Genomic DNA, 23,360 nt, shown 5'->3' with positions numbered 1-23,360 from the left:
GCACCCATATGAGATGGTGAAGGTAGGGTTGAACAAGCCCTGGTTCTGACCATGCTGGATCTGTGACCCAGAGATTTGCCCAGTAATCATAGCCATACAGCTTCTGGGAAGTTTGGTTCAGCATCTCTAACCATCACTACTCATGGCCAAGTGGGTTCCAAGAGGCCTCTGTTCTGTGCTAACTGAAGGGCGGGCGCTGCCTCTCCGGTGCCTGCACAGCCCACTTCACACCCTCCTTGTGTTTTGTGGCGTCTGGCTCACTGTTGTATATTCACAATGTTCTTGTCACCTTTCAGCATGATGCTATATTTGGGATCCTTAACAAGGTGAAGCCTTCCTACAAATCCTGTGCTGACTGCATGTACCCTACAGCCAGCAGGGCTCCTGAGGTCTTCAGGGAGCGAGGCGAGAATCCTGGCGCTCCTGCCATCTGTACCCAACCAACCTTCCTGCCCCACCTCACATCTTCCCTTGTGGCCCACACAGCCAGCAGGTCCCGAGCTTTAGAGAAACTGGCCTCTGGCCCAAGCGAGAGTCTCTCATTCCTACCACCAGCAGGCTCAAGGAGGTCAGACACCGGCGGCTCTGGGGCTGCAGCAGCCCCAGAACTACCAGCTAGCGTTTTGGAACCTTCCAGAGAAACCCAAAAAGTCCCGCCAAAGTCCCTCCTTTTGAAGAATTCTCACTGTGACAAGAACCCTCCAAGCATGGAAGTAGCGAAGGATGAATCACTACCCAAGAAAGATCTGAAACCAGCCAAGGACCTGCGACTTCTGTTCAGTAAAGAAGCTGAGAAGCCCACAACCAACAGCTACTTGATGCAGCACCAGGAATCCATCATTCAGCTGCAGAAGGCAGGTTTGGTCCGAAAGCACACCAAAGAATTGGAGAGGCTGAAGGGCACACCTGCAGACCCAGCATCTTCCTGTAGGGATGGCACCAGCAGCAGACTGGAGCCCAGCATACCCGAGGAGAACCCCGACCTGGCTCCTGTTCCTCTGCCGGGGCCCCCAGCCCTGCCTGTCCTCACTGGGAGTGACGAGAAGTCAGAGGCCATCCCCCCTCCGTTGGAAGGCACCCCACTTAAGAGCCCCACTCCTTTCCTCTCCCGCCTAGATCACACCAGTCATTTCTCAAAGGACTTCCTGAAGACCATCTGCTACACCCCCACGTCCTCCTCCATGAGCTCCAACCTGACGCGGAGCTCCAGCAGTGACAGCATCCACAGCATCCGAGGCAAGCCGGGGCTGGTGAAGCAGCGGACACAGGAGATTGAGACCCGGCTCCGGCTGGCAGGCCTCACTGTCTCGTCCCCGCTGAAACGCTCACACTCTCTGGCCAAGCTTGGAAGTCTCAATTTCTCGACAGAGGACCTGTCCAGTGAGGCGGACGCATCCACCCTCACCGACTCCCGGGATGCCAAGTTGAGCGAGTCTTCCTTCTTGCATCAGCCCCCGGCAGCCCTGAGGAGCCCAACTGCGACCTCTCAACCATCAGGGAAATCTGCTTCAGAACACTCGAGAAGCCCCTCATGGATGAGCAAAAGCTGACCCGCCTCTTGCTGTAATCGGACGTGTATTTTCACGTGGTCTCTCCCTTCGTTTCACTGTGGGTTTTGGCCATGATTTCTCCTAAACAGTTGACATTCTCACTCTCCCCCTCTTGCCACAAAGAGGAAGAGAAAAAAATCAAGAATAACCCAGCACAAGAAGAAAGGGTGGTTTTGCCAGTCGGGTGGCCCCGGGAAGCCAAAAGCCGCCGGCCAGTAGATACAAAACTCCGATCCCCAAGTCCTGTGTTTTCAGGAAGAATCCTGTTTTAAAAAGAGCATATGCAAATATGCACACACATCACAAATACTCCATTTGCACCATGCAAACGAGTGGCAGCAGTGAAGGCTGCCTCACCACGGCGCACGTTCCTAGCTCATTCAGGCCCTTGCGGGGAAACCCTGGGGTGACAGTATAAGTCCTACCTCTGTTCTTGCTGTGCTTTTTATTTTTAAAATACAGTAGTGTCCAAGGCTCGTTCCAGGGAATAACGCTGTGTCAGAAAAGGTTTTTCCAAAAAGAATTGAGGTGGGGTTGGGACCCCAAAAAGTGTTCAGACTTTTAAGTTGCCTACACCCAACAGCTCTAGGTGAAGTTACACAAAGTCGTCTAGTGCTATTGTTGAAGCAGCTCTGATGCGGCATGGAGATCATCTGTGCGGTTGACTTCTTTGTCCTGATGTGTTGTCCCAGCGGAGTGATGTGTCTGGCCGGCACTGGGGTGAGGAGGCAGGAAGTACCTGTGATGTCTTCATGCTGTACCCCCTGGTCTGGGGAGCAGGACCCATGGAGCATGCACTGCATCTCATCTGCTGCTGAACCTGATGTGGTTGTGTTGAGGCTGTGAAAGTGCTAGAGAGTCGGGTGGGTGCCAGGAGTGGTTGTAAGACACAGATCGTCCTGCCAGGAGCCCTAGCCCCTTGGGTTCATGAGGTCACAGGAGCATGTTTGGGGAGGAGAGGGGGCTTTCATCAGTAGTGAGCCACCCTGCTAGTCCCTCTCCGGGAGCAACCCTTCAGAGAAACAAGACCGTTGGAAAGCTTCACAGATGTTTACAGTTGTCCCTTCCTTTGGTTGAGGATACCTCTTCCTGTCTCCCAGTGGCTCTTCCTGGCAGTGAAGACAGAGTAGAGGAGGGGTCTCTAGTCCCGGCCTGGGCTCTGGAGTGGGTCCTTTCAGAATCCGGTGAGCTGTGCCCGTCATGCTGCCACAGGCTCTGGGCACATGGGTGGAGGGAGTCTGCTGCTGTTGGTTGGCAAGACAGGCTGATAAAGTATTTTGAAGAGAGAGGAAAAAAGAAGCTTGGTAGTAAGGCAGAAAGGCTTCATCCAAGGATTCCACACACTCTGGTGTACAGACCCATGAGCTAAGAATGGCTTTTACATTTTTAAGGAGTTATTAAAAAAAAAAAAAAAAAACCCAATATGCAACAGGCACCATGTAGCCTGCAAAGCTTAGGAAACTCACGCTGTATCAGAAACCTTTATAGACAAGATTTGCTGCCCAGGGCCCTCCAAGAAGAATCTGGCATATTCGAAGTCCTCCCCTCCTTCTTGGACACCTCAGGCCCAACCCTTGCCTTCTCCCAGCCTAGACCTTGCCTACTCACCCCCATGTGGCTCTCACCGAGGGCAGAGTAGCTGTGTAGGTGCAGAGGTCTCCCAGAGTATGGCGTGCAGTCAGCTTGCAGCCAGATTTATTCAGTGAAGCTAGAAGCCCTCAGGTGCCAGCCAAGCTCCGAAAGTGGCCAAAAGGGCTGCCGTCTTTTATCTTATGTTGGTCAGACCTGGGTCCCCAGGAGCAGCTGTTCTAGAGAGCACCTCAGGCAGGCTCTTCAAGACAAAGGGTGGACAAAGGGTGGTCCACATTTCAACTAATGGGTAGAGTTTATGCAGAAATGCTCTCTCCAGGAACTTTCCCTCCCTGCTGTTAATTTTTTTTTTTTTACCATAACATTATTTTATAGGAATTTGTTTCCCCCCCCCCCCGTCAATTGAAATCACATTAAAAGGTGATTATCTCCTTCATCCTGAAAACCCTCTTGTGCTGCCCCCATGCCCCCAGCCAAAAGAAACCTCATCCTCAAAAAACATCGAGTTCAATATGTTTTGCCAAATTAAATTTCACGTGGTGGCTCAATTTTTGTGTCGAATAATTCTTTAGATTTGATGCCGACAGGCTTATGTTGCTCTTGATGGCTCGGTGCGTGAGAACAATATACTTTTGAAAACTTTAATTTTGAAAGCGTAGGAGGAGGGTTACAAACTTGAGTGAGTCTTTGGCTCTTAGTTATCCTTTTCGTTTTCATAAGCACAGCTTATATGTCAGCATCTACACAGACTAGGGCCTGGGTCCCCATCATCAGGGTGAAGTGGGAGCATTCTTGATTGGACAGGTAACACTCTGGCCTGTAGGAAAGGATACAACAAGCATTTCCCCGAAACCCACATCACCAAGAGCATTCTCTGGGGCCTGGGGGCACCCTAGCAAAGAGAGCCTCACACTGGCCTCTGAAAAGAAGATCTGTGCCATAAGATATACCCCATCTTGAACAGTGCTCTGCCTGGAATCTGCTGATGGCAACCATGCCGAGCATTGGTGGCACAAGTCAGAGGCAGGGGTTTCTGCTGTGAAAGTCATTGATTGTGGTGACTGCCATCTTCAGGGAATGCCCTTGTTGAAATAGAGAATGGAGATTTGCTAGATCAACTGGAAACTCTCCCTGAGTCTTGGACTGCTTTTCTAGTCCCAACTCACCTTTCTGTCTTTTACTTGACTTCATGTGGTATGCGCAAGTTAGAACTTCCCTAGATCGTCATCTTGCATTGATCCGGGGTAGGGTTGGGGGTCTTCTTGTCAAGTATGAGGGTGCAGCTGGGCACAGAGAGAGAAAAAACCACGCTGCCCTCTGACCATGATTCAATAATGCCGATTTCAGTTTCTTTGCCTTGGAGTTACTTCGGGGTGTCGGACTGATGTTCTCCACCGCATGAACTTAAGAACAAGGCTTCTTGCCCTTGGCATTTCCCGTTTTTTTGTTCTCTTCGTGGGAACCCATGCCAACCTCTGGGTGCTGAACAGCACACTCCTGGGTAGTGGCACTCTGTCCGTCATATGTGAGACCACTCACCAGCTGCTCCCCAGTGGCCGCACTGTCTCACCCCCTTCTGTCCCACCCCATGCCTCTAGCCAAAAACCATTCCAGCCTATTCTCAAGCTCTTCTCCTCCTGAATAAGCCCAGAGGGTGCCACAGGGTAGAGCCAACATTGCAATAGAATTCACATTTTTCAGGACAGCCCTGATCTTCGCCACTCTTGTCTTTCTACACAGGCCAGACCCCAGAAGGTTCATGACTCCCCCTGCACCCCCCCCCGGGGCCATTTCTCCCCAGTGGGGAGAAGTGATGCGTCCTTTAGTCAAGCTCATATACTGACCTTACCCAAGGTGTCTGAATATGAAAGACATGTTCTCTGTTGACCAGAAATGCTTTGTTCCAGCATACATCCCACCCAGCTGTACTCTGGCTTGCCACCTAGCAGGGCTTCCCCCAGACCCAGTGAGGGCACTCACTTGACCTCTGGCAGGAGAGCTAGGCAGGCTAAGGAATCTGTGACCCTTAGCTCCACTCCCACTGTGCGGGTTCTTGCCAATGCTGCATGCCAAACTGTAGTCGACTGACCCCCCCCCCACCCCCACCCCATGCTCAGCTTCTTGGTCTTTTTATTGTGTACGACTGAGTTTCTGTGTCTAGGAGTTCACTCTGCATACATATATATATATATATGCAACTTGAATCAAATCGCCTTGTGGGTCCCTTCTCGCCCATCCACACGTGCCCTGTCATGCGAGTACAAAGCGGATCACCTGACCGATCTGGAGTGGGGCTGTGTGCAGCGCTGCTCTTGATAGACCCAATGCGACCTCCTTTTGTCTTGTAGTGGGTGCCACAGCCCTGGCCCCATTCAGCCTCTTCAACAGGAGTCTTTATAACCAGCCCACCGGTTCTCTGCTGTCCTTCGTGTTGGCTGTGCCACACAAGAAGGTGGCTGCTTCCCCCCCACCCCGCCCCTTTTCCGACACTGTAATTATTGTTTTACAATTGAGTGCCTTAATAATAGTTTACAAATACTGTGTATTTATGGGAAACTGGTAAGCTGTCACCTTCTGTGATTGGACCTTTGCCTTGTCAGTGGTGGTTGGCGTGAGGGCCGGAGCTTACCCTACCTCCTACTTGTGCTCATCTGCTGTGCAGTCATGTGCGGGGTTGGGGGTGTTGGAGAGAGGAGTGCCCCCCCCCACCACTGTTCAAGGAGTGACAGTGGTTTCTGCAAGCGAGGCAGGCACTAGCTCACCTTGTGTCCCACAGTAGGAAGGAAAGCACAGAATTTGGTTCGCTAGCCAGCTGGGGCGGCACCTCCTCCACTCCCCCACCCTCACCCCCATCACACAGTTGTTTCATAGAGATGTGGTTACCACCTAGGCCACCCTGTTTTCTCCTCTGTTGGTGTCCCAAGCTCTCTGCAACAAAATGCAGGAATGGACACCAGCCCCTGCAAAATCAGGAGCTCTGTAAGATAAGTTCTTTGGTTTTCAGAAGCTGCCAGTGGGTTCCAGTGTGTTGCGTTAAGATATCAATGATTTTTTTTTATTCTATTGTTTTCCTTCGTGTTTTTTTTTATATTATATATTTAAAAAGCAGTATCTTTTGTACTGTGAATTTGCAGTAGAAGATGCATAATGCACTTTTTTTTTACTTCTGTTGGTGTGTACTGTAATAGTCTGTGTGCTTCTTGTGATGATAATAAACTTTTTCTTTATAAATGTTTGATGACTTGTGAACTTGTGCAAAAGGAAACTGCTGCTTCAACCCTTGCCAAGACAGCATATCTGCAATCGTCATAACAGCCAATCTTCTCTGAGCACCTACCCTGTGCTAAGCCCCGTGCCAGAAACCTGGACACATTAGACTGAAGGAAAGACCAAGGGAAAAGGTGTTAGCTCCTCCAGGAATTGTCTTGTTTTTTCCTCCTGATTTGGTCATTAAGAAAGAGCAGTCCCACTTGTGGGTGGCTATTTGTATTAAAAAAAAAAAAAAAAAAAAGTCCCTGCTCAGTGGGGTATCTTGCACAAAAGCAGAAAGCTAGAGTGTGTTTGACACTACCACCTAAGTTAGTCCAGCAACCCGTCACAGGAGAGGAGACCATGGAGGCTAATGATTGCTGGTGGCCAAGGCAGGAGTCCTAGGGAACCAGAGTTGCTGCACACAACAAAGGCTTAACTCATGCCAAGGTCACAACCCACTGCAGGTCAGGACCTTTTGGTGGCTCTCCTCCCCTGTTGACTCATGAAGCTGAGCTACTTTCAACCCTGCTATTTCGAGTTCTTTGCTCTGGCTGTGTAGTCAGGGTGAAAGTGCGGGGACTCACGTTCACTCCTCACTTTTTTTTTTTTTTTTAATTTTTAAAATTTTATTCATGAGAGACAGAGAAGAGATCTAGGCAGAGGGAGAAGCAGGCTCCCCACACAAAGCGCCATGTGGGACTCGATCTCAGGACCCTGGGATCATGACCCAGAGGCAGACGCTCAACCACTGAGCCACCCAGGTGCTCCTTCACTGCCTTTAGATGTGCCACATCGCATCTCTTTATGTCATCATGGGCGAGACCCAGTCACGTGGCTCCACCCCGACCGCCCGGATTGCTGGGAGGTGTGCACGCACGCTCGGTGAGCACTGCTGTCTGCCACAAGTACCTTGGCATGACCACTAAATTCCAGTGCCTGTGTATCCAAGAAACAGCTCACCTCGGCATGCTGTGTCTGTCGCCTGGATTCACAGGGGACTGATGGATAAACCAGAATGCAAGCTGATGACTTTAGAGCCAAAATTCTAGCGGTCAGGCAGGTCCGATTACTCTCACTTGCCAATCAGCACATTGAGTCCTCTAGACAAATCTACATTTGAAGCCAAATTATGGTTAGGAATTGTTGATGGAGTATGAAATCAAAGCCGAAGGGGGGACGGTGATTCCAGTGGTTAATGCCAGCATGCTGCAGGGCAGTCCTTCCTGTGAGATGGTTCTGAAACCAAACCACTGAGGGTCATGGTTCAGGACAGTCTTTGTTGGCAAGTCTGGAGACCCCTCCTAAATTCTCTTCAAGCTCCAGCCATGAATCAGAGCCTGAGGATGGGGCCCAGCACGCTGTATGTTCCCGATGGAGTCCCTGGGAATTCTAATGGCTGAGCACAAAAACCATCAAAATAAGAATGTGATGCAATGGGGCAGGCTTCCACTCTGCTAGCTACAATCGCATTCCACACGTGCTTCCCAGAGACAACACCCACATCCCCCTGCGGAATATGGTGTTCCAAAACTCCGTCAGATACTCCGCTTACCTACTCCGCTTACCGAGGGCACTTTGGAGAACGTTCCTCTAATTGGCTGGTTTTACCCTGATTTCATCCTCAGAGTAACGGTGCTGAGGTTGAGTGTGATTCCAGGTCACGCCTCCAGCGGGGGTAGTTTTATAGAGGAGGACCCTCCTGCTTGTTTGTGTCCGTGAGGTGCTTAGAGGATACTCCAGAAGGCGGGACTTGGAGAATGACTGGCATTTCAGAAGGATTCGCTTTATAGTTGGGTAAGCTCCCCTCCTTTTTAAAGATGTTATTTATTCATGAGAGACAGAGAAAGGCGGAGACACAGGCAGAGGGAGAAGCAGGCTCCCTGCAGGGGACTCCATCCCAGGACCCCCAGGATCAGGCCCTGACCCACAGGCAGACCTTCAACCACTGAGTTGCCCGGGTGCCCCCAGATAAGCCCTTTCTAAAGAAGTCCATCAATAGCATGCAAAGTGAGCCCTGCCGGGAAATACCAGCCACACATCCTGTGCCCTAGCACGAAGGAGCAGATCATACTGACCCTTCTGGGTACCCAGCACTTTACATAAGGAATCCCAGAGCCCTCCAAGCAGCCCTGTTGATGTTAACCACAGTTCAGACCTGAAGAAACAGGCCTGCAGAGTCTAAGTGGTTTGCCCACGGTTGCATCTGGAAAGTGGTGAGGCCCGTAGGTACTGCTTCTTCCCCACCTGAAACTTTTCCCAGAGCCCTCCCCACCCCAGAAGTAGAAAAAGCAACCTGAAGATAGATGCGTGTTGATCGCCCTATAGATATCAGCAAGAAAACACAGGATTCAGAAATGAAACCTCCAGCCCCTGGGAAATCTGACCCACGTCATGCTCCAAAGGCTATTTGGATAATACAAAATGTACCTCTCTCTCCCGAGTCATATCCACCATTTTTTTGCCTTTAAGGGGAAATTGCTCGTGCATCCTGAAGTATATTTGTAAAGGGTCCCATTTCAGCTCAAAAGTCCTCTCGGTGTAAACTGTTCCAGCAAATAAAATGGTGCTGGCATGAGCAGCCTTCCAGCACAGGAAAGGATGCATGGGGCCCTGCAGATGCTAAGAGACATTCTCCTGCAAGTGGTTTGTTGGGGGTGAGCTCTCTCTGGTTTGGAAGTTTGATATCAAAATGGGTTAAGAACAATGCTACCCTACCTCATGGAGCCAAGAATTTGAGAATTAGCTGATAAATGTACACAACCCCCTTTGCCTGGCACACCATCCATGCTGTATCATGGTGGCCGTTACTGTTGGTAAGGGCGGGAGGGATGGGGGGAGGGAGGCAAGCAGGAAGTAGCCTAGCTGAGCTTGCAAGTGTTGCACATATGTTACCGATATATGTTGGTCCTCACAACTGAAAAGACCCCCTTTTACAAACGAAAGGGTAGAAACGCAGAGAGGTTAGGAAAGGTGGGTCAGAGCTGCACAGCCAGAAAGGGACAAAGGTCCAGGGTGCCTGACTCCAAATTTATAGACTTTCTACCCCATCATCCATTCCCCCATGGAAAATAGCCCATAGTGTACACAGTGTAATGCTGAGTACATAGTAGGTGCTCAATAAATATTTGATGATTGTGAGCAAGTGAGCAAATGAATGAAATAGGCTCTGAAAGCAAGTCCTAGTTTCATTCACCAAGGCCTGGAAAATTTGGGGACACCCATGATTGCCTAAACCAAGTCTCTCTGAGATAAGGATGGTGCCTGACACCTTCTGGACCCCAAAAAGGGCTTGGCACATTGGACCGAACCTTAGGTCAGCACCGGGCATTAGCTATGAATCTAGTAATCCTTAGTCTTTAAAGAGTCCAGAAGCACGTGAAAGGTCACTCAAGCCAGGTTCCTTTATAGCATCCATTCCAACATCCTGCCCCCATCCGTGGCTCCCCTGCCATGTGCCAGACGCTGGGGACAAAGAAAGGCCATCTGTTTCACCCCTGGGGGTCCTGACAGAAAACCCTTCTGTAAAAGACAGGAAGAAAATGCACCACCTGCTAACAGAAATGGAGTCGGACAGGTAGGATTCAAGCTTTATGTCTTTTCCTCCTTTTTTAAAAAAATAGATTTTATTTATTTATTCATCAGAGACACACAGAGAGAGAGAGGCAGAGACACAAGCAGAGGGAGAAGCAGGCTCCATGCAGGGAGCCCGATGTGGGACTCCATCCCGGGCCCTGGGATCACACCTTGAGCCAGGCATCTCTGTTTTTTCCTCCTTTTAACTTATTTTCCAGCATCTCTGCAACAGGATTATGTTATTTTTATAACAAAAAAGGGAAATGTAAAGATTTAATAAAGGAATGCTTTTGTATTGAGCTAAAATTTGCACTGTAAGCTCCCAGGCTCATGGCTCTGGGGGACGCAGCAGAGCATTTTGCGGGAGAAGGTCACTCCTCCCTTCTGATGAGCTAGCACAGGCGTCTGGAATAGACCGAGATTGCAATCTGCTCCCAGACTGCAGTGGTTTGCTAGCCTGGTCCGTGAGCTTCTCCAGCCTGCTCAGGCCTATCCTCTGAGCATCTGGGGGTGGCAGTGTAGCATCCAGGCCAGGCTCCACGGGCAGCTGCAGGGGCTCTGTGCTGCTTGCAGGGGCTTTGCGACTGGTCTAATGGCTCTGCTTGTCGCTCCTTTGATATCCCTAATAACTCTTTAACAAAAACCAGGCCTTTTCATTTTGCAATTGGGCCCTGCAAATTATGTAGCCGGCGCTGGCAGTGTCACTCTTCCAGTCAAGGGCTTTGGAGCAAGACGGGGCCTGGGTCCCAATCCCCGCTCCCTGACTTACGTACTCTGTGACCTGGAACAAGTGGCTTGACCTCCCTGTGACTCAGTTTCCTAAGTTGAAGAACAAAAATAACCTCATAATGATGTACTAAAGATTAACACTGGGTAGTCAGCACTCAGTACATACCCCCGAATTTTAGTGTTATTTGTTAGATAAAGTACCTAGCACAGGTCCCGGCAAAAAAGCAATCCGTCAATGACTAGTTGCTGCAACAGGGGAAGCCAGTGGTTGGACACCCACAGATCAGACCCTGCGGATGGGCAGCTCTCCTCTCCACCCTGCTTCCTTAGCATCACTCTGAAGGGCAGAGGGAAGCAAACTGGAGCAAGGAGGGGGAGATCTCAGCCGGGATATGCACACACGCCCTCCCCATCCCCTGCCACCGAACCCTTGGAGGATGCTGGCTCGGCCTTTCTCCGGATACAAACACCATCCATCCCAACCTGGACCCGAGTGGTTCTTCGCAATACGCCTTTGGGGAAGGGAACGGCGTGGGCGGCCTGTGAGCGTGGGCTTGTCCCTGCTGCGATCCAGAGGCACATCCTGTTCTGGCGTTGCCATGGCACAGCCAAACATCTGCCACAACAGACGGCTGCGGCTGGCGGCTGGCAGCGAGGCCGTGGACGGGCACCGGAGGCTGGGGTGGGGAGGACGCAAGACCCAGCAAGACCTGCGCTGGACAGTGACCCGGGAAGCCTCCTCGAAACCGCCCCCTCTTCCCCCAGACGATCGCAGGCACGCACCCGCTCGCTGTGTCTGGACAGCTTCCGGGACCGGCCCGTTTCCCATAGGGAAGAGTTCCCAATTCCCGATGTTCTTCCCCGAGGCCCTGGGAGAAGATCCCAAGTGCACAGCCCTCGCAGGACTGCTCCCCCCTCCCCGCCGACCCCGAATTCTCATCCTGGTCTAGCTCCCAGCCAGGCTCCCAGAGCTGCCCTACGTGGCCCCGTCCTGCTCCCAAAATGGAATTTGCTTTCCTGGTTGTTATTGTTGTTTTTCCTGATTAGAAAGTAAAACACAGTCATTGTATCAAAATCACATGATGTCTGTAGCGACAGTAGCTGCTCACGCTCGTGGTGTACAAGCCAGCCGCTGGGCCACATACCTCTCGTTAAAAATATGTGCATAAAGGGCTTAGTGTAGCACCGGGCCCAGGTACGTGCTATACCTGCATTTGTCAAATAAGATCATTGTTAATATGTGATTCCACCTGTCAAACTGGCAGTGCAAGGAAGAAACAGAGGCTCAGAGAAGTGACATCACACTCGCCTAAGGTCACTAAGGAGTCTCTGATCTGGATGTGAATCCAGGTGACACCAACACTATACAGCTTTAAGCCCAGAATCTTCCATCACCACCAACCCCCTTTGCTGCTTCACATAGTCCTTGAACACGTTGCCAGGTCCCCTCCTCTCTCCGGGCCACGCTCCCCCAGCCCTGACCTCATTCCCGCTGGAAGCCCCAGGGGTCCAACTGAGGTCACAGTTCTGGCCCTAACTCATGGAGGCCACACCCTGTCTGGGGCCTTTGGGCTCTCCTCACCCGTTCGTCTGTGTTCTTGCCTTCCAAGGGTTTCGGCACTCTACCCGTCCCCTCCCAGGGCCTAGACCTCAGTGACATCACACCTTTTCCCTCTGCCCACTTTCCCTGCCCTGCAGTGCAGGCTTGGTTGGGATCATAATGTTACTTGTAACAGGTGACACCTCTTGAGCCACCCTAGACAAGGTGGCTTTGTTTCCACCATTGTTCAGATGAAGAGACTCAGAAGTTGAAATGACTTACCCAGGTTGCCCAGCCAGAAAATAGAATTCCAGAGCCAGCTCTTCCAGAAAGCCACCCCTAATAGCGTGCCCTCAAGGCTGGGAGAGAGGGCTATTTAGTCTGAGCACCCCATGGGCATGTACAAGACTGTGAACCCCTTAGGTTGGGGGCTGGGTGAGCTTTATTGTGGCCCACTCTGTGCCTGACATAATAGACACTCAACAAGTATTTACTCAATGAATGGATAAATAAAATGATGAATGGTGGAACTGATCTCTTCTCATCTTGGGCCTTGAGAGGTTTGCGGCAGTCAGGCAGTCCTGATTGAATCTTTCCTGTGCCACTTCCTGGCTGTGTGACCTTGGCCCAGTAACCTAACGGTCTGTAAAATAGGGTTACAGTCTATAGGGAGGGGTGGAGATGACTTGCAATGACTGTACGTAGTAGGTGTTCAGTAAATAGTAAATAGCACTGTAAAGAGAGAATTCAGGCCCGAAGTCAGGCTGTGGGGGTTCCTAATCCAAGCTCCAACACCGACTAGATGTGCAAAATCACTTTCCTTCTCTGGGCCTCAATTTCCCTATCTGCCACTTAGGGATAATTATATCACTGATCACTTGGTATGGTGAGGATCAAATGAGAGTCCACATAGTAAGTCCACCATAAACGTGGGCCTCTATGATTTGGGGTGAGTTCTCCCATTTCTTCTACCCGACACCAGTGCGTTGCTCTGTGCCAGGAGGAAGTAGGTGCTCACATTTTTGAAGGCATCAAATCCATTTCTGTTTGGCTCTAGGTCTAGGGAGCCAAAGCACCTCCCAGAACTCTATTCCTACACCTGGGCCGGCTCAGGGGTGTTTCTCCATTCCACTTCCCGACTAGGTGCACATGGAGCCATGACCCTGTCACAGCCTCCGTGCTGATTCTTGAGGAGCTGGGTTAGTAAGTGCTCTTCCAGGGATCATATCTCCACAGAGCCTACAAAGGAAGTAGGGAAATTTGAGTGGGAGTGGGAGTGCCTCCAGTGTGAGGACTGTTACCCAATGGAAGGAAGATACACAGAGAGGAGAGTGAGGCTCAGGATAGCATCACTATGCCTAGCTTGGTGCCTGTGGACACGTCACTCCACCTCTCTGAGCAATGGTTCCTGGACCAGGGGCTGTCTATGGCACTAGTGCCCATGAAATGGTTGACAAGGCAATGAAGGCTGGATCATACAGTGAGCGCTGGACGAATGGACAGACACTGCGGTCTCAGTTTTAGGAGTGAAGCTCCTACTTTCACAGATGCAGAAGCTCAGCCTCAGAGAGGCCAGTGACATGTCCAAATTCTCACAGCATGGATCTTGCTGGATCCACCCGTGGCCTTAGCTATCCTCGCTGCTGTGCCCCCAAACAATCAGCAGGGCTGGGCTTCTGGGGAGACCAAGCAGGGGTCTCCTAGGCCTGAGGAGGCCCTAGGGAAGGGTGGAGGACAGCAATAATTTTAGGCCTTTATCCTGGGCCTTGTTTTCTCATTAAATCCTAAGAACTCCAAGGAAATGCTGTTGTCCCCATTTAACAGCTGAGGGACCATGGGCTCAGAAAGGTGACTGTCACTTACCAAAGCATACAGTGGAGAAGGGAAGTTCATATCCCCAGCCCCCGGAGGCCCTTGACCACAGCCCCAAGTCTGTTTTCTGGAAGAAGGAAGTGAGTGTGGACAATACAGGGACACACAGTGAGTCCTGTGGCTTCAGGAGTTCAATCCGCCTCCCGTTCCCCAGGAAAGGGAAGTGAAAGGAAACACAAGGTCAGCTTGGGGTGTGATTAGAAGCTTCCAAAGTGCAGGTAAGAAAGGGCCCTGTCACCCATGCCCCCTCCTCCTGTGGGTCCAGAAGCATCTCAGGGGTGGCCAAAGGGTGTCAGGATACTTCTGCAGCCCTGGGGGCACAGAGGGTCGCTCCAGGCCAGATGGATGGGCTCTGGGCAGCACTGTCTTCTACCTGCCCTCCCACAGGATGCTCCTCCTCCTCCTCCCAGCACTGCTGGCCTCCTCCCAGGGACCCCAGGGACCACCCCCCTCCTCCTGAGCCTGCGGGACACAGTCTGGAGGAGAGTGGGCAGGGCCTCCAGTGCAAGGGTCCCAGCGCAGGCCTGCGTGCCCACCAGCCTCCAGCTCCTGGAGGATGGGGGCAGGGCATGGCTGAAGGCCAAGGCAAAGAGCAGGTGCACTTAATGCAGTCAGGTCCAACAGGCAGGCTTTGAAAGCTGCACCACCATCTACGCTAGATCCACCAGCTGATCTCAACATCCCGGCGGCATGGGTATGCCTTGTGTATCCCCACTCGAGAGACGGGAAATCTGAGGTCTTACTGATCCAGCTTCTCCTAATTTCACAAAGGCTCCATCTAGGCCAGCAGCCCTGCTCTTGCGGCCAGTCTGGGGAATCTGCGGTAGCGTGATCCTGACACCACCATTGCGCGCCCTACACTTTGCTAAGCGTTTAAATGTGACCTTGTGAAACCTCACGGCAACCAGGAGAGGTATGCCCCCTTAGTCTCTCCTTTCTTTTTTAAAGATTTTATTTATTCATGAGACACACAGAGAGAGAGAGAGAGAGACAGGCAGAGAGAGAAGCAGGCTCCACGCCGAGAGCCCAACGTGGGACTCGATCCCAGGGTCCAGGATCACGCCCTGGGCTGAAGGCAGGCGCTAAACCACTGAGCCACCACCCGGGCTGCTCCGTCTCTCCTTTTAAAGGTGAGGAAATGGAGGCACAGAGAAGCATAGTGACTTGCCCAAGGCCACACTGCATGTCTTTGGCAGAGATGGCAATCAAAAGGGGGGCTGCTCATTGCCCAAGGCTCTGCTCAACAGCCAAAGTGCTCCAGTGGTGCTCAAATGACAGCAGAACGTCTTGCTCTTTTTCTCCATCACTTCTGCCTTGCCAGCCAAGGCGGGGGAAGAGTTAGCATCCAGTCCTCTCACGCCATCAGCTTCTTCTCCCTGAGGGATATCACTTCCCAGGCCCTGGAAAAGGCCTTGGTGGCAAGCTGGCTACCAGGGAACTGTAGCTCCTTTAAAAGCTTTTTGAGTCCTGTGAGCCTCAGGGAAATAGGGACATATGGAGCCATAGATTTCTTCCAGAAATGGTCTCATTTTCTTTGCAATCCCTGGATAATTAATGTCTTGAGGGTCAAGAAAAAAATGGACATTTCTCACTGAACTGGTGGAGTGGAAGGGGCCGGGGGACAAATGTCTGTTTCTAATTTACAGGACAAGGTAATACCTGTGTGGCCCTTCCTTGTCTTGGGTGCTCCAGAAGACTCTCCCCGTGTCCTCATTGGTGTAGGTGGCAGGATTGGGAAGGTGAATGAGAAGCAATCACTGCCACCGAGCTGGACCATCTACTACTTGGAATCAAATCCTATAAGTGGCTGCTAAACCTCTGGTTGGAAGCCAGCCTGGCTAAAGGGGTATTTCAGCCAGGCAGGCACTCAGAAACCAAAATGCTCAGCTTCAGTTTTCTGGAAGGCTCGAGGAGAGAGCAGCCCAGCAGGATGGATTTAGAAACGAAGGGCCAGCGTCCTTCCCTCATTGGCCCCATTATTGGGCGCCCTGAGCCTCAGTTTGCTACCGATGCTACCCACTCACAGGCCCCCTGTGACTCAATAACCAGGACTCAAAGTGTGATGATGTCTTGATGACGTCTTCTGGTTCTTTCTCTGGGCATATGCGTGCAGATAATCGTCATTCCATCGTGTGGCTTCTCCCGTAGAAGGAGGCATACATAGGTGGTTTCCAAGCTCTTACTATTGTAAACAACGCTGCAGGGACCACCCTTTTGCCTAACGCATCTGTAGCCCCTGCCAGCCTTCCTTAGACCAGGCTCTCAGAAGTGATAGCCTTACCTCCAAGGGGGGCCCAGCAATCTATGCTTCCTCATACTCACGTTTTTAGGAAGTTACCTGCCGGATGGAACCGAGGCTGGCACTTTCAGAGCTAAATCATAGGTGGCACTCCAGCCTCTACCTTGGGCCCTGGAGTCTCACCGCCTGGGGAGGCCAACTGCCGTGTCCTGAGGACACTCCGACAGCCAGAGGGGATGCCCATGTGATGGGGAACTGAGGTCTCCCGCCAAGGGCCACACCAGCTTGCTAGCTGTGGGCGAACCAACTGGGAAGGGGAGTGGGGTCTCAATCAAGCCTTCCACAGACTGCAGCCCCATTTTTACCTGACTGCAATCCTTTTTTTTTTTTTTTAAGGTTTATTTGAGAAAGAACGAGTGAGTGTGGGGGAGGGCAGAGGAAGAGAATCTTCAAGCAGACTCCCCGCTGAGTGTGGAGCCTGACACAGGGCTTGATCTCAAGATCCTGAGATCAGGACCTGTGCCAAACCCCCCAAGTCAGATGCTTAACCCACTGAGCCACCCTGGGGCCCCTGCCTGCAACCTTCTACGAAGCCCTGACCCAGAACCGCACAACTAGGTGGTTCCCAAATTTCCAACTTGCAAGAGATGATGAATGATTTTGCTTTAAGCCAATACGTTTTGGGCAATTTGTTTTGCAGCCATAGGTACCTAGTAGACAGCACCGAAGACCAGAGCACTTTTAGGACTCATGACAGAGAATGCCATTACTTCTTTCCTTTTAATTCTGCTGGATTATCAGTTCTCACTTTGACATGGAACTGGTTTGATGATCTAAAGTGACCTCCCGATGCGAGTTCCTCTCTGCTCTAGGGATGTGGAGTATATTTTGAATATATGTGACCAACAGGCCTCTCTCCATGCTGTTCCCACTTGAAGATTGATTTCTGATTTGTGGCTGTGAGCACTTCCAGCCAAAAAACTTCCAGTTTTTTTTCTCTGCCCAGTTTTTCCATCTAATAGTGCAAGCCAGGAAACAGAGAAAGCCCGGCCTTTTGTTGTTGTTGTTTTAAAGATTTTATTCATGAGACGCACACACACACACAGAGGCAGAGACACAGGCAGAAAGAGAAGCAGGCTCCATGCAGAGACCTCGATGTGGGACTTGATCCCAGGACCCCAGGATCACACCCTGAGCCAAAGCCAGACACTCAACCGCTGAGCCACCCAAGTGTCCCAAGCCTGGCCTGTTGTAAGTTAACTGCCCCTTTCTTTCTCTGGATTCTCAGAAACTTTTTAAGGAGTGTAAGCAAAAACACTTGGCTCACGGAAGAATATTTCATTAGAAGTCATGCAACCAGGATGAGGGTTATGGTGAGGGAGTCAGCTCCCATTTCTCTGGCTCACATGCTCAAAAGCTCTCCCACGTGATGCGCAGACTCCAGGAACCTGCATGAGTACTTGGAGTAGCATTGAGGGTTCTATTCACTTAATCACTAGTATATTTGATAAATATTGATTTAGCATCCCAGACACTGTTGAGAACATTCAGAGTAGTGTAAACCACCATCTTTGTGTGTGAGATTGTTCACAGATGCAGCAAATGGAGTAAAAGGTCCATAGATGTGGTTGTTTATACTAGGTGTTAAGTCCCAGCTATACCACCTATAAGCTGTGTGACCCTGGACAGGTTTCTATACCTCTCTGAGCCTCAGTTTTCCTCTCCTAAAAGGGGAAGATAGGGATGCTTGGATGGCTTAGTGGTTGAGCGTCTGCCTTTGCTTTTTTTTTTTTTTTTTAAGATTTTATTTATTTATTCATGAGAGACACAGAGAGAGAGGCAGAGACTCTCAGGCAGAGGGAGAAGCAGGCTCCCTGCAGGGAGCCCGATGCAGGACTCGATCCCGGGACCATGGGATCACGCCCTGGGATGAAGGCAGACACTCAACTGCTGAGCCACCCAGGCATCCCTGAACGTCTGCCTTTGGCTCAGGTTGTGATCCCAGGGTCCTAGGATTGAGTCCCTCATCGGGCTCCCAGCTCAGTGGGGAGCCTGCTTTTTCCTCTACCTGTGTCTCTGCCTCTCTCTCTGAGTCTCTCATGAATAAATAAATAAAATCTTTAAAAAGTAGAGGGAAAGATAATAGCAATATTTGCAATGTTTTAAAGATTGAAGGAGAAATAGATGTGGAACGATTAGAACTGGTCTTAGAGCTCTGCATGGGTTTAACCACTGCAGAGTGTATTATTGTTAATAGTGAAAGGTCCTACGGTGCCTGAGATGAACCCATATCACAAATAAGACAGACTCTGGGGTGCTTGGGCGACTCAGTTGGTTAAGTGTCTGACTCTTGATTTTGGCTCAGGTTGTGATCCCGGGGTCCTAGGATTGAGTCCCGCATCAGGCTCCACACTCAGTGGAAGTCTGCTTGAGATTCTCTCTCTCCCTCTCCCTCTGCCCCTCCCCTCACACACTCTGGCTCACATTTTCTTTCTTTCAAATAAATAAATGTTAAAAAAAAATAAGACAAATAGCCCCATATTTGAACCTCGAGTGTGTGCCATGGATCAAATGCCTTCACCACTCTGAACCTTGGCTTCTTGATCTGTAAAAAAAAGGTCTCACCATGTACCTTGCTGGATGGTTGTGCAGATTAAATGAGGCAATGTGTGCCTCTAGGTGCTCAGCCTGCAGGAGACCCAAAATATGGGCAGCTATTTCTACTAGCAGGGAAGGTGATCAGAAAAGCAAACCATTGCAATACAGTGTGATAAATGCTGTGAAAAGGTCTTTACATGGGTTTTGAGGCTGGGTGTGGATTTCTGAGGAACCAGCTTGCAATCCATTTGTGTAATAGGACCTTAAAGAACGAGTCCTCAGTCCTCCTTTGACTGGAACAGGAACCTCGGCTGCAGGGGTAGGACCTTGTGTGGTGAGCTGGTGATCCTGGAACTTCCAGGAGCAATGGAGTTGTTAAGAGTCTGTCAGGCTGAGGTGACTGGGTACCTTAGTTGGTTAAGCATCTGCCTTTGGCTCAGGCCATAACCTCGGGGTCCTGGGATCGAGCCCCACATCGGGTGCCCTGCTCAGCAGGAGAGTCTGTTTATTCTTCTGCCTCTGCCCTCCCCTCCCCAACTGTTCTCTCTTTCTCTCACTCTAACAAATAAAACAAAACCAAAAAAAAAAAAAGTCTGTCCGACCAAGGTCCAAAATTCAGTTCCACCATTGACTTAGCCAAGAGAAACTGATCAATGCCATTAACCCATTTGAGCCTCAGCATCTTCAACTATAAAATACTGTCAGTGATGACAGCTGGTACGCAGAGTGCCCACTGTGTTGAACCTTGTTTTAAGTACTTTATGTTCATTAACTCACTGAATCTTGGTGACAGTCCCCTGAAATAGGTGCTATTATCATATTCCCATTTTATAGATGGGCAAGGTGTGGCGCAGGGAAGTTAGGCCACTCGCTAGTGATTGGCTAAAACAGGTTTTAAACCCAGGAAGGCAAGATCCTCAGCCAGTGCTCTGAACTTTTTAGCTCTGCTGCTTTATAGCCACATGATGTGGTTTAGGGGAGGATGAAATCAGATGACACACACGTAAAGTGCTAAACCCAGAGTCCACAATCTACATGTGGTATGCCCTGGAAAGGGAGCTCCTGGCATTTTTTACTATTTTTGTTTGTGTGTTTGTTGTTTTCTGTTTTTGTTTTTGTTTCGTTTTTTTTGCGAGGCTGTCTTGTTCAAGGAAGGTGTTTTGTTCATTGTTACATATTTTAGAAGGGTCATACATACTTCTTTCCTTTGCTGGCCATTACATAGAGCAGGACACAGAGGGGATGGGTGAACACTTGAGGAACGCCCCCACCCAGTGAATGGTAAGTTCTCAAAGAGCCTGCAACCTCTAGCTTGCTGTGTGAGTCCCCTGCCATGCTCAAGGCTGGACATATCTCCACAGAGCTTCCAAGCAGCCAATTATATGTCCACCAGGTTAACAAGGCCAAGGGCAAGGCCAGGGTCTCCCAGCAGGCCACTGAGCAGAGGCTGTGAATGCAGCCCTCATCGGGTGTCTTATTAATAATTGGTCCTGCTTTAGGGGCTAGACACGACAGAGGGGGCCTCACTGCATGATGTAGCAGAAAGAAGCTGAGCCTTGGCTCCATAGCCTTGGGCAAGCTTCTCCCAGCTTCCATTTATTTCCTTGTCTGTAAAGTGGTAGAATAAGGGCGATGTAGCAGTTACCTACTGCTGTGTAACAAACAACCCCAAAGTATTAGCAGCTTAAAGCAATATATTATTTAGCTTGGGTGTGGATTTGCTTTTGCATCTGTGGTCAATTGGAAGGTTGATCATGGCTGAATGGTCTAGGGGATGCCCTCACTCAAATGTCTGATGATTGGTGGCTGCCGGCTGGGATGACAAGATGTATCTGGGTCATGGGACTGTCACATCCAGCAGGCTAGCTTCTTCATCCTGGGCTTTTTCACATTGTGGCTGGATCCAAGTACAGCAAGTTTGCAAGTCTTTGCATGTGTCATGTTTGCTCATGTCCCATTGGCCAAAGCCAGTCCCGTGGTCAAGACCTGAGTCAGAGTAGAGAGCAACTGCTTAGGTGTGACTAGATAGAAAATAATTTTTTGAAGATTTTATTTATTTATTCAGGAGAGACAGAGAGAGCAGAGATATAGGCAGAGGGAGAAACAGGCTCCTTGTGGGGAGCCTGATGTGGGACTCAATCCCAGGACCCCAGGATCACAATCTGAGCCAAAGGCAGATGCTCAACCACTGAGCCCCCCAGGTACCCCTAGGAAAGAAAAATTTGTAGCCATTTGTGCAATCTTACCTCAGTGTCCCTGGCAGGGATATTGACAAGAACAAATGAAAAATGATATGGTTCTCAGCAGTAGCAATAGAAATTACTTATTAGCACATAGCAGGGACTCAAAATGTGTTGCATGAATAATCCTCACCTTCCAGGTGAGGGAACTCTTGTTCACAGAAGTTGATCATTTAACTAGGGTCATGCAACTAATCCTTGAAACAGGTGGACTCAGAACCCAAAGCTCATGTTCATAGCCATCCCTGCTGCCATTTTCCCAGAACAGGTAATTCAGTCCAGACATTAATAGGAATCCCAAGAAGCCTTGCTCTGGGTTTCAAACCTGGTTTCTCCTGTCTTACCATGAAGGTCTGGCTTCATATGAAAGAAGCCAGCTGCTAGTGCTTGCTGTCTGTAGTTCAGAACTAGAGTGAGTTGAGCCTGGCAGAAAGTGGAAGCCAGAGAGCATTTGTCTGCATAAAGGATATCGCCTCCTCTTCCTCTAAGAACTTGTGTTTGCATGCAGACGCAGAGAGAGCCGCTTTGGCCCCACGTAGCAAACAATGCCTTCCTGCTACTGACAGTCCCGGTGGCAAGAGTGTCTTTCAGAGAGTTTTTCCCCCATTGGAGCTTTCCTTTGGGAAAAACCATTTTCTCACGTCTCAGAAAAGGACGTGGCATTCCCTTGGGGAGGGGACAGAAGAACAGACGATCTCCTACCTAGCTTTTCTGCTGGAAAAGGCAACAGCTGGCGGAGGCTATGGTCAAAACCTGTAAAAGGGGACGCCTGGGTGACTCGGCAGCTGAGCATCTGCTCAGGGCGTGATCTGGGATCTCGGATCGAGTCCCACATCCGGCTCCCCGCAAGGAGCCTGCTTCTCCCTCTGCCTGTGTCTCTGCCTCTCTCTCTGTCTCATGAATAAATAAATAAAATCTTAAAACAACAACAACAACAACAACAAAAAAAAAAAACCTGTAAAGGAAAAGGGAACATATTCCAAACCACCTGAGAGAGGAGCTCATGTGCCCCCGTGGGCCCAAGCCTGGTGTGATTTACCCTGGCGTGTTCAGGGATTCTTGACGCTGCAGGGGAGCATCATGTCCCGGAGGTGCCAAGGGCAGCCCTGAAGCTAGAGCGTGGGAACCTATGGGCTCGCTCAACTGGTTGCTTTGCTTTTGTTTATACCTGAAAGTTTCCATGATTCAAAAAAACGGGAATAGCAATAACTCAATAATTTGGAAGCAGAGGCTACGGGGGAGAGGGGAGATCACAGTGCTCTGAAGTCCGTCCGAAACCCGTGAGATACAGCTGTATAATCTCAACTCCCCTCTCCTCCTGAAGACTCAGTTTCCTCTTCTGCAAATGGGAATCATAATAGGCCCTATCTCCTAGGATTGCTGTGAGGATCAAATGAGATCTTTCCTGTAAAACCCTGAGCCCAGGGCAGCCCGGGTGGCTCAGTGGTTTAGTGCCGCCTTCAGCCCAGGGCATGATCCTGGAGACCCGGGATCGAGTCCCACCTCGGGCTCCCTGGGTGGAGCCTGCTTCTGTCTCTGCCTCTCTCTCTCTCTCTCTCTCTCTTTCTCTCTCTCTCTCTCTGTGTCTCTCATGGATAAATAAAATCTTAAAAACAAAAAACCTGAGCCCAGTAAGACTTAGTAAAGTCTCCCTGTGTCTGAGTCAGGGTTCCCCAACCTCGCTCCAGTTGGCATCTAATAGGGGTCTAATACTTCTCTGGTGTGGGGTGGGACAGAGGCTTTTCTGTATATTGCATTATATTTAGCAGCATTCCTGGCCTCTACACACTAGATTCCAGTAGCACTTTCATAGCTGTGGCAACCAAAAATGTCTCTAGATCTTGTCCGATGTGCCCTGGGAGCAGAGGTGGGGAGTATAATTGGCCTCAGTTGACAACTGTTGGTCTAAATGATAAACAATCTTTATCATTGTTATTAATTAACAGTAATCCCTTATCATGTGAGGTGGAGGCATCTGATTTGTGACCCGATTTGTCAAGGTAAGACCTTGAAAGCTGTAGCTCATGTTGCTGTAGATGATACAGGCAGTTGCAAGGTTTATTGCCTCAAGGACGAGATTTACATGGGTGAGAGAGTGCTCCTTGTACCAAGATCCCTATTTGAATTTTGAAAAATCTTTAAGGATCTCGGGGGTCTTGATAGCACACCTAGAATGT

The 23,360-nt window shown here is 50.2% G+C and overlaps 1 protein-coding gene across 3 annotated transcripts in view; it reads left to right on the top strand.

Moving 5' to 3' along the window:
* SSH1 (slingshot protein phosphatase 1) overlaps positions 1–6,371 on the top strand; it is a 60,245-nt gene extending 53,874 nt beyond the window's left edge. For all 3 annotated transcript variants that reach the window (XM_041729207.1, XM_041729208.1, XM_041729209.1), the window contains one exon: positions 297–6,371. In XM_041729207.1, the coding sequence (XP_041585141.1) occupies positions 297–1,550 (1,254 nt within the window). In that variant the 3' untranslated portion in view covers positions 1,551–6,371. The remainder of the gene's footprint in view (positions 1–296) is intronic.
* Positions 6,372–23,360: the final 16,989 nt, after the last annotated feature.

Source organism: Vulpes lagopus, chromosome 14 (assembly GCF_018345385.1).
Source record: "Vulpes lagopus strain Blue_001 chromosome 14, ASM1834538v1, whole genome shotgun sequence".
NCBI lineage: Eukaryota > Metazoa > Chordata > Mammalia > Carnivora > Canidae > Vulpes > Vulpes lagopus.
The sequence above is the reverse complement of the archived record's forward strand: the minus strand, read 5'-3'. Positions and strand labels throughout refer to the sequence as shown.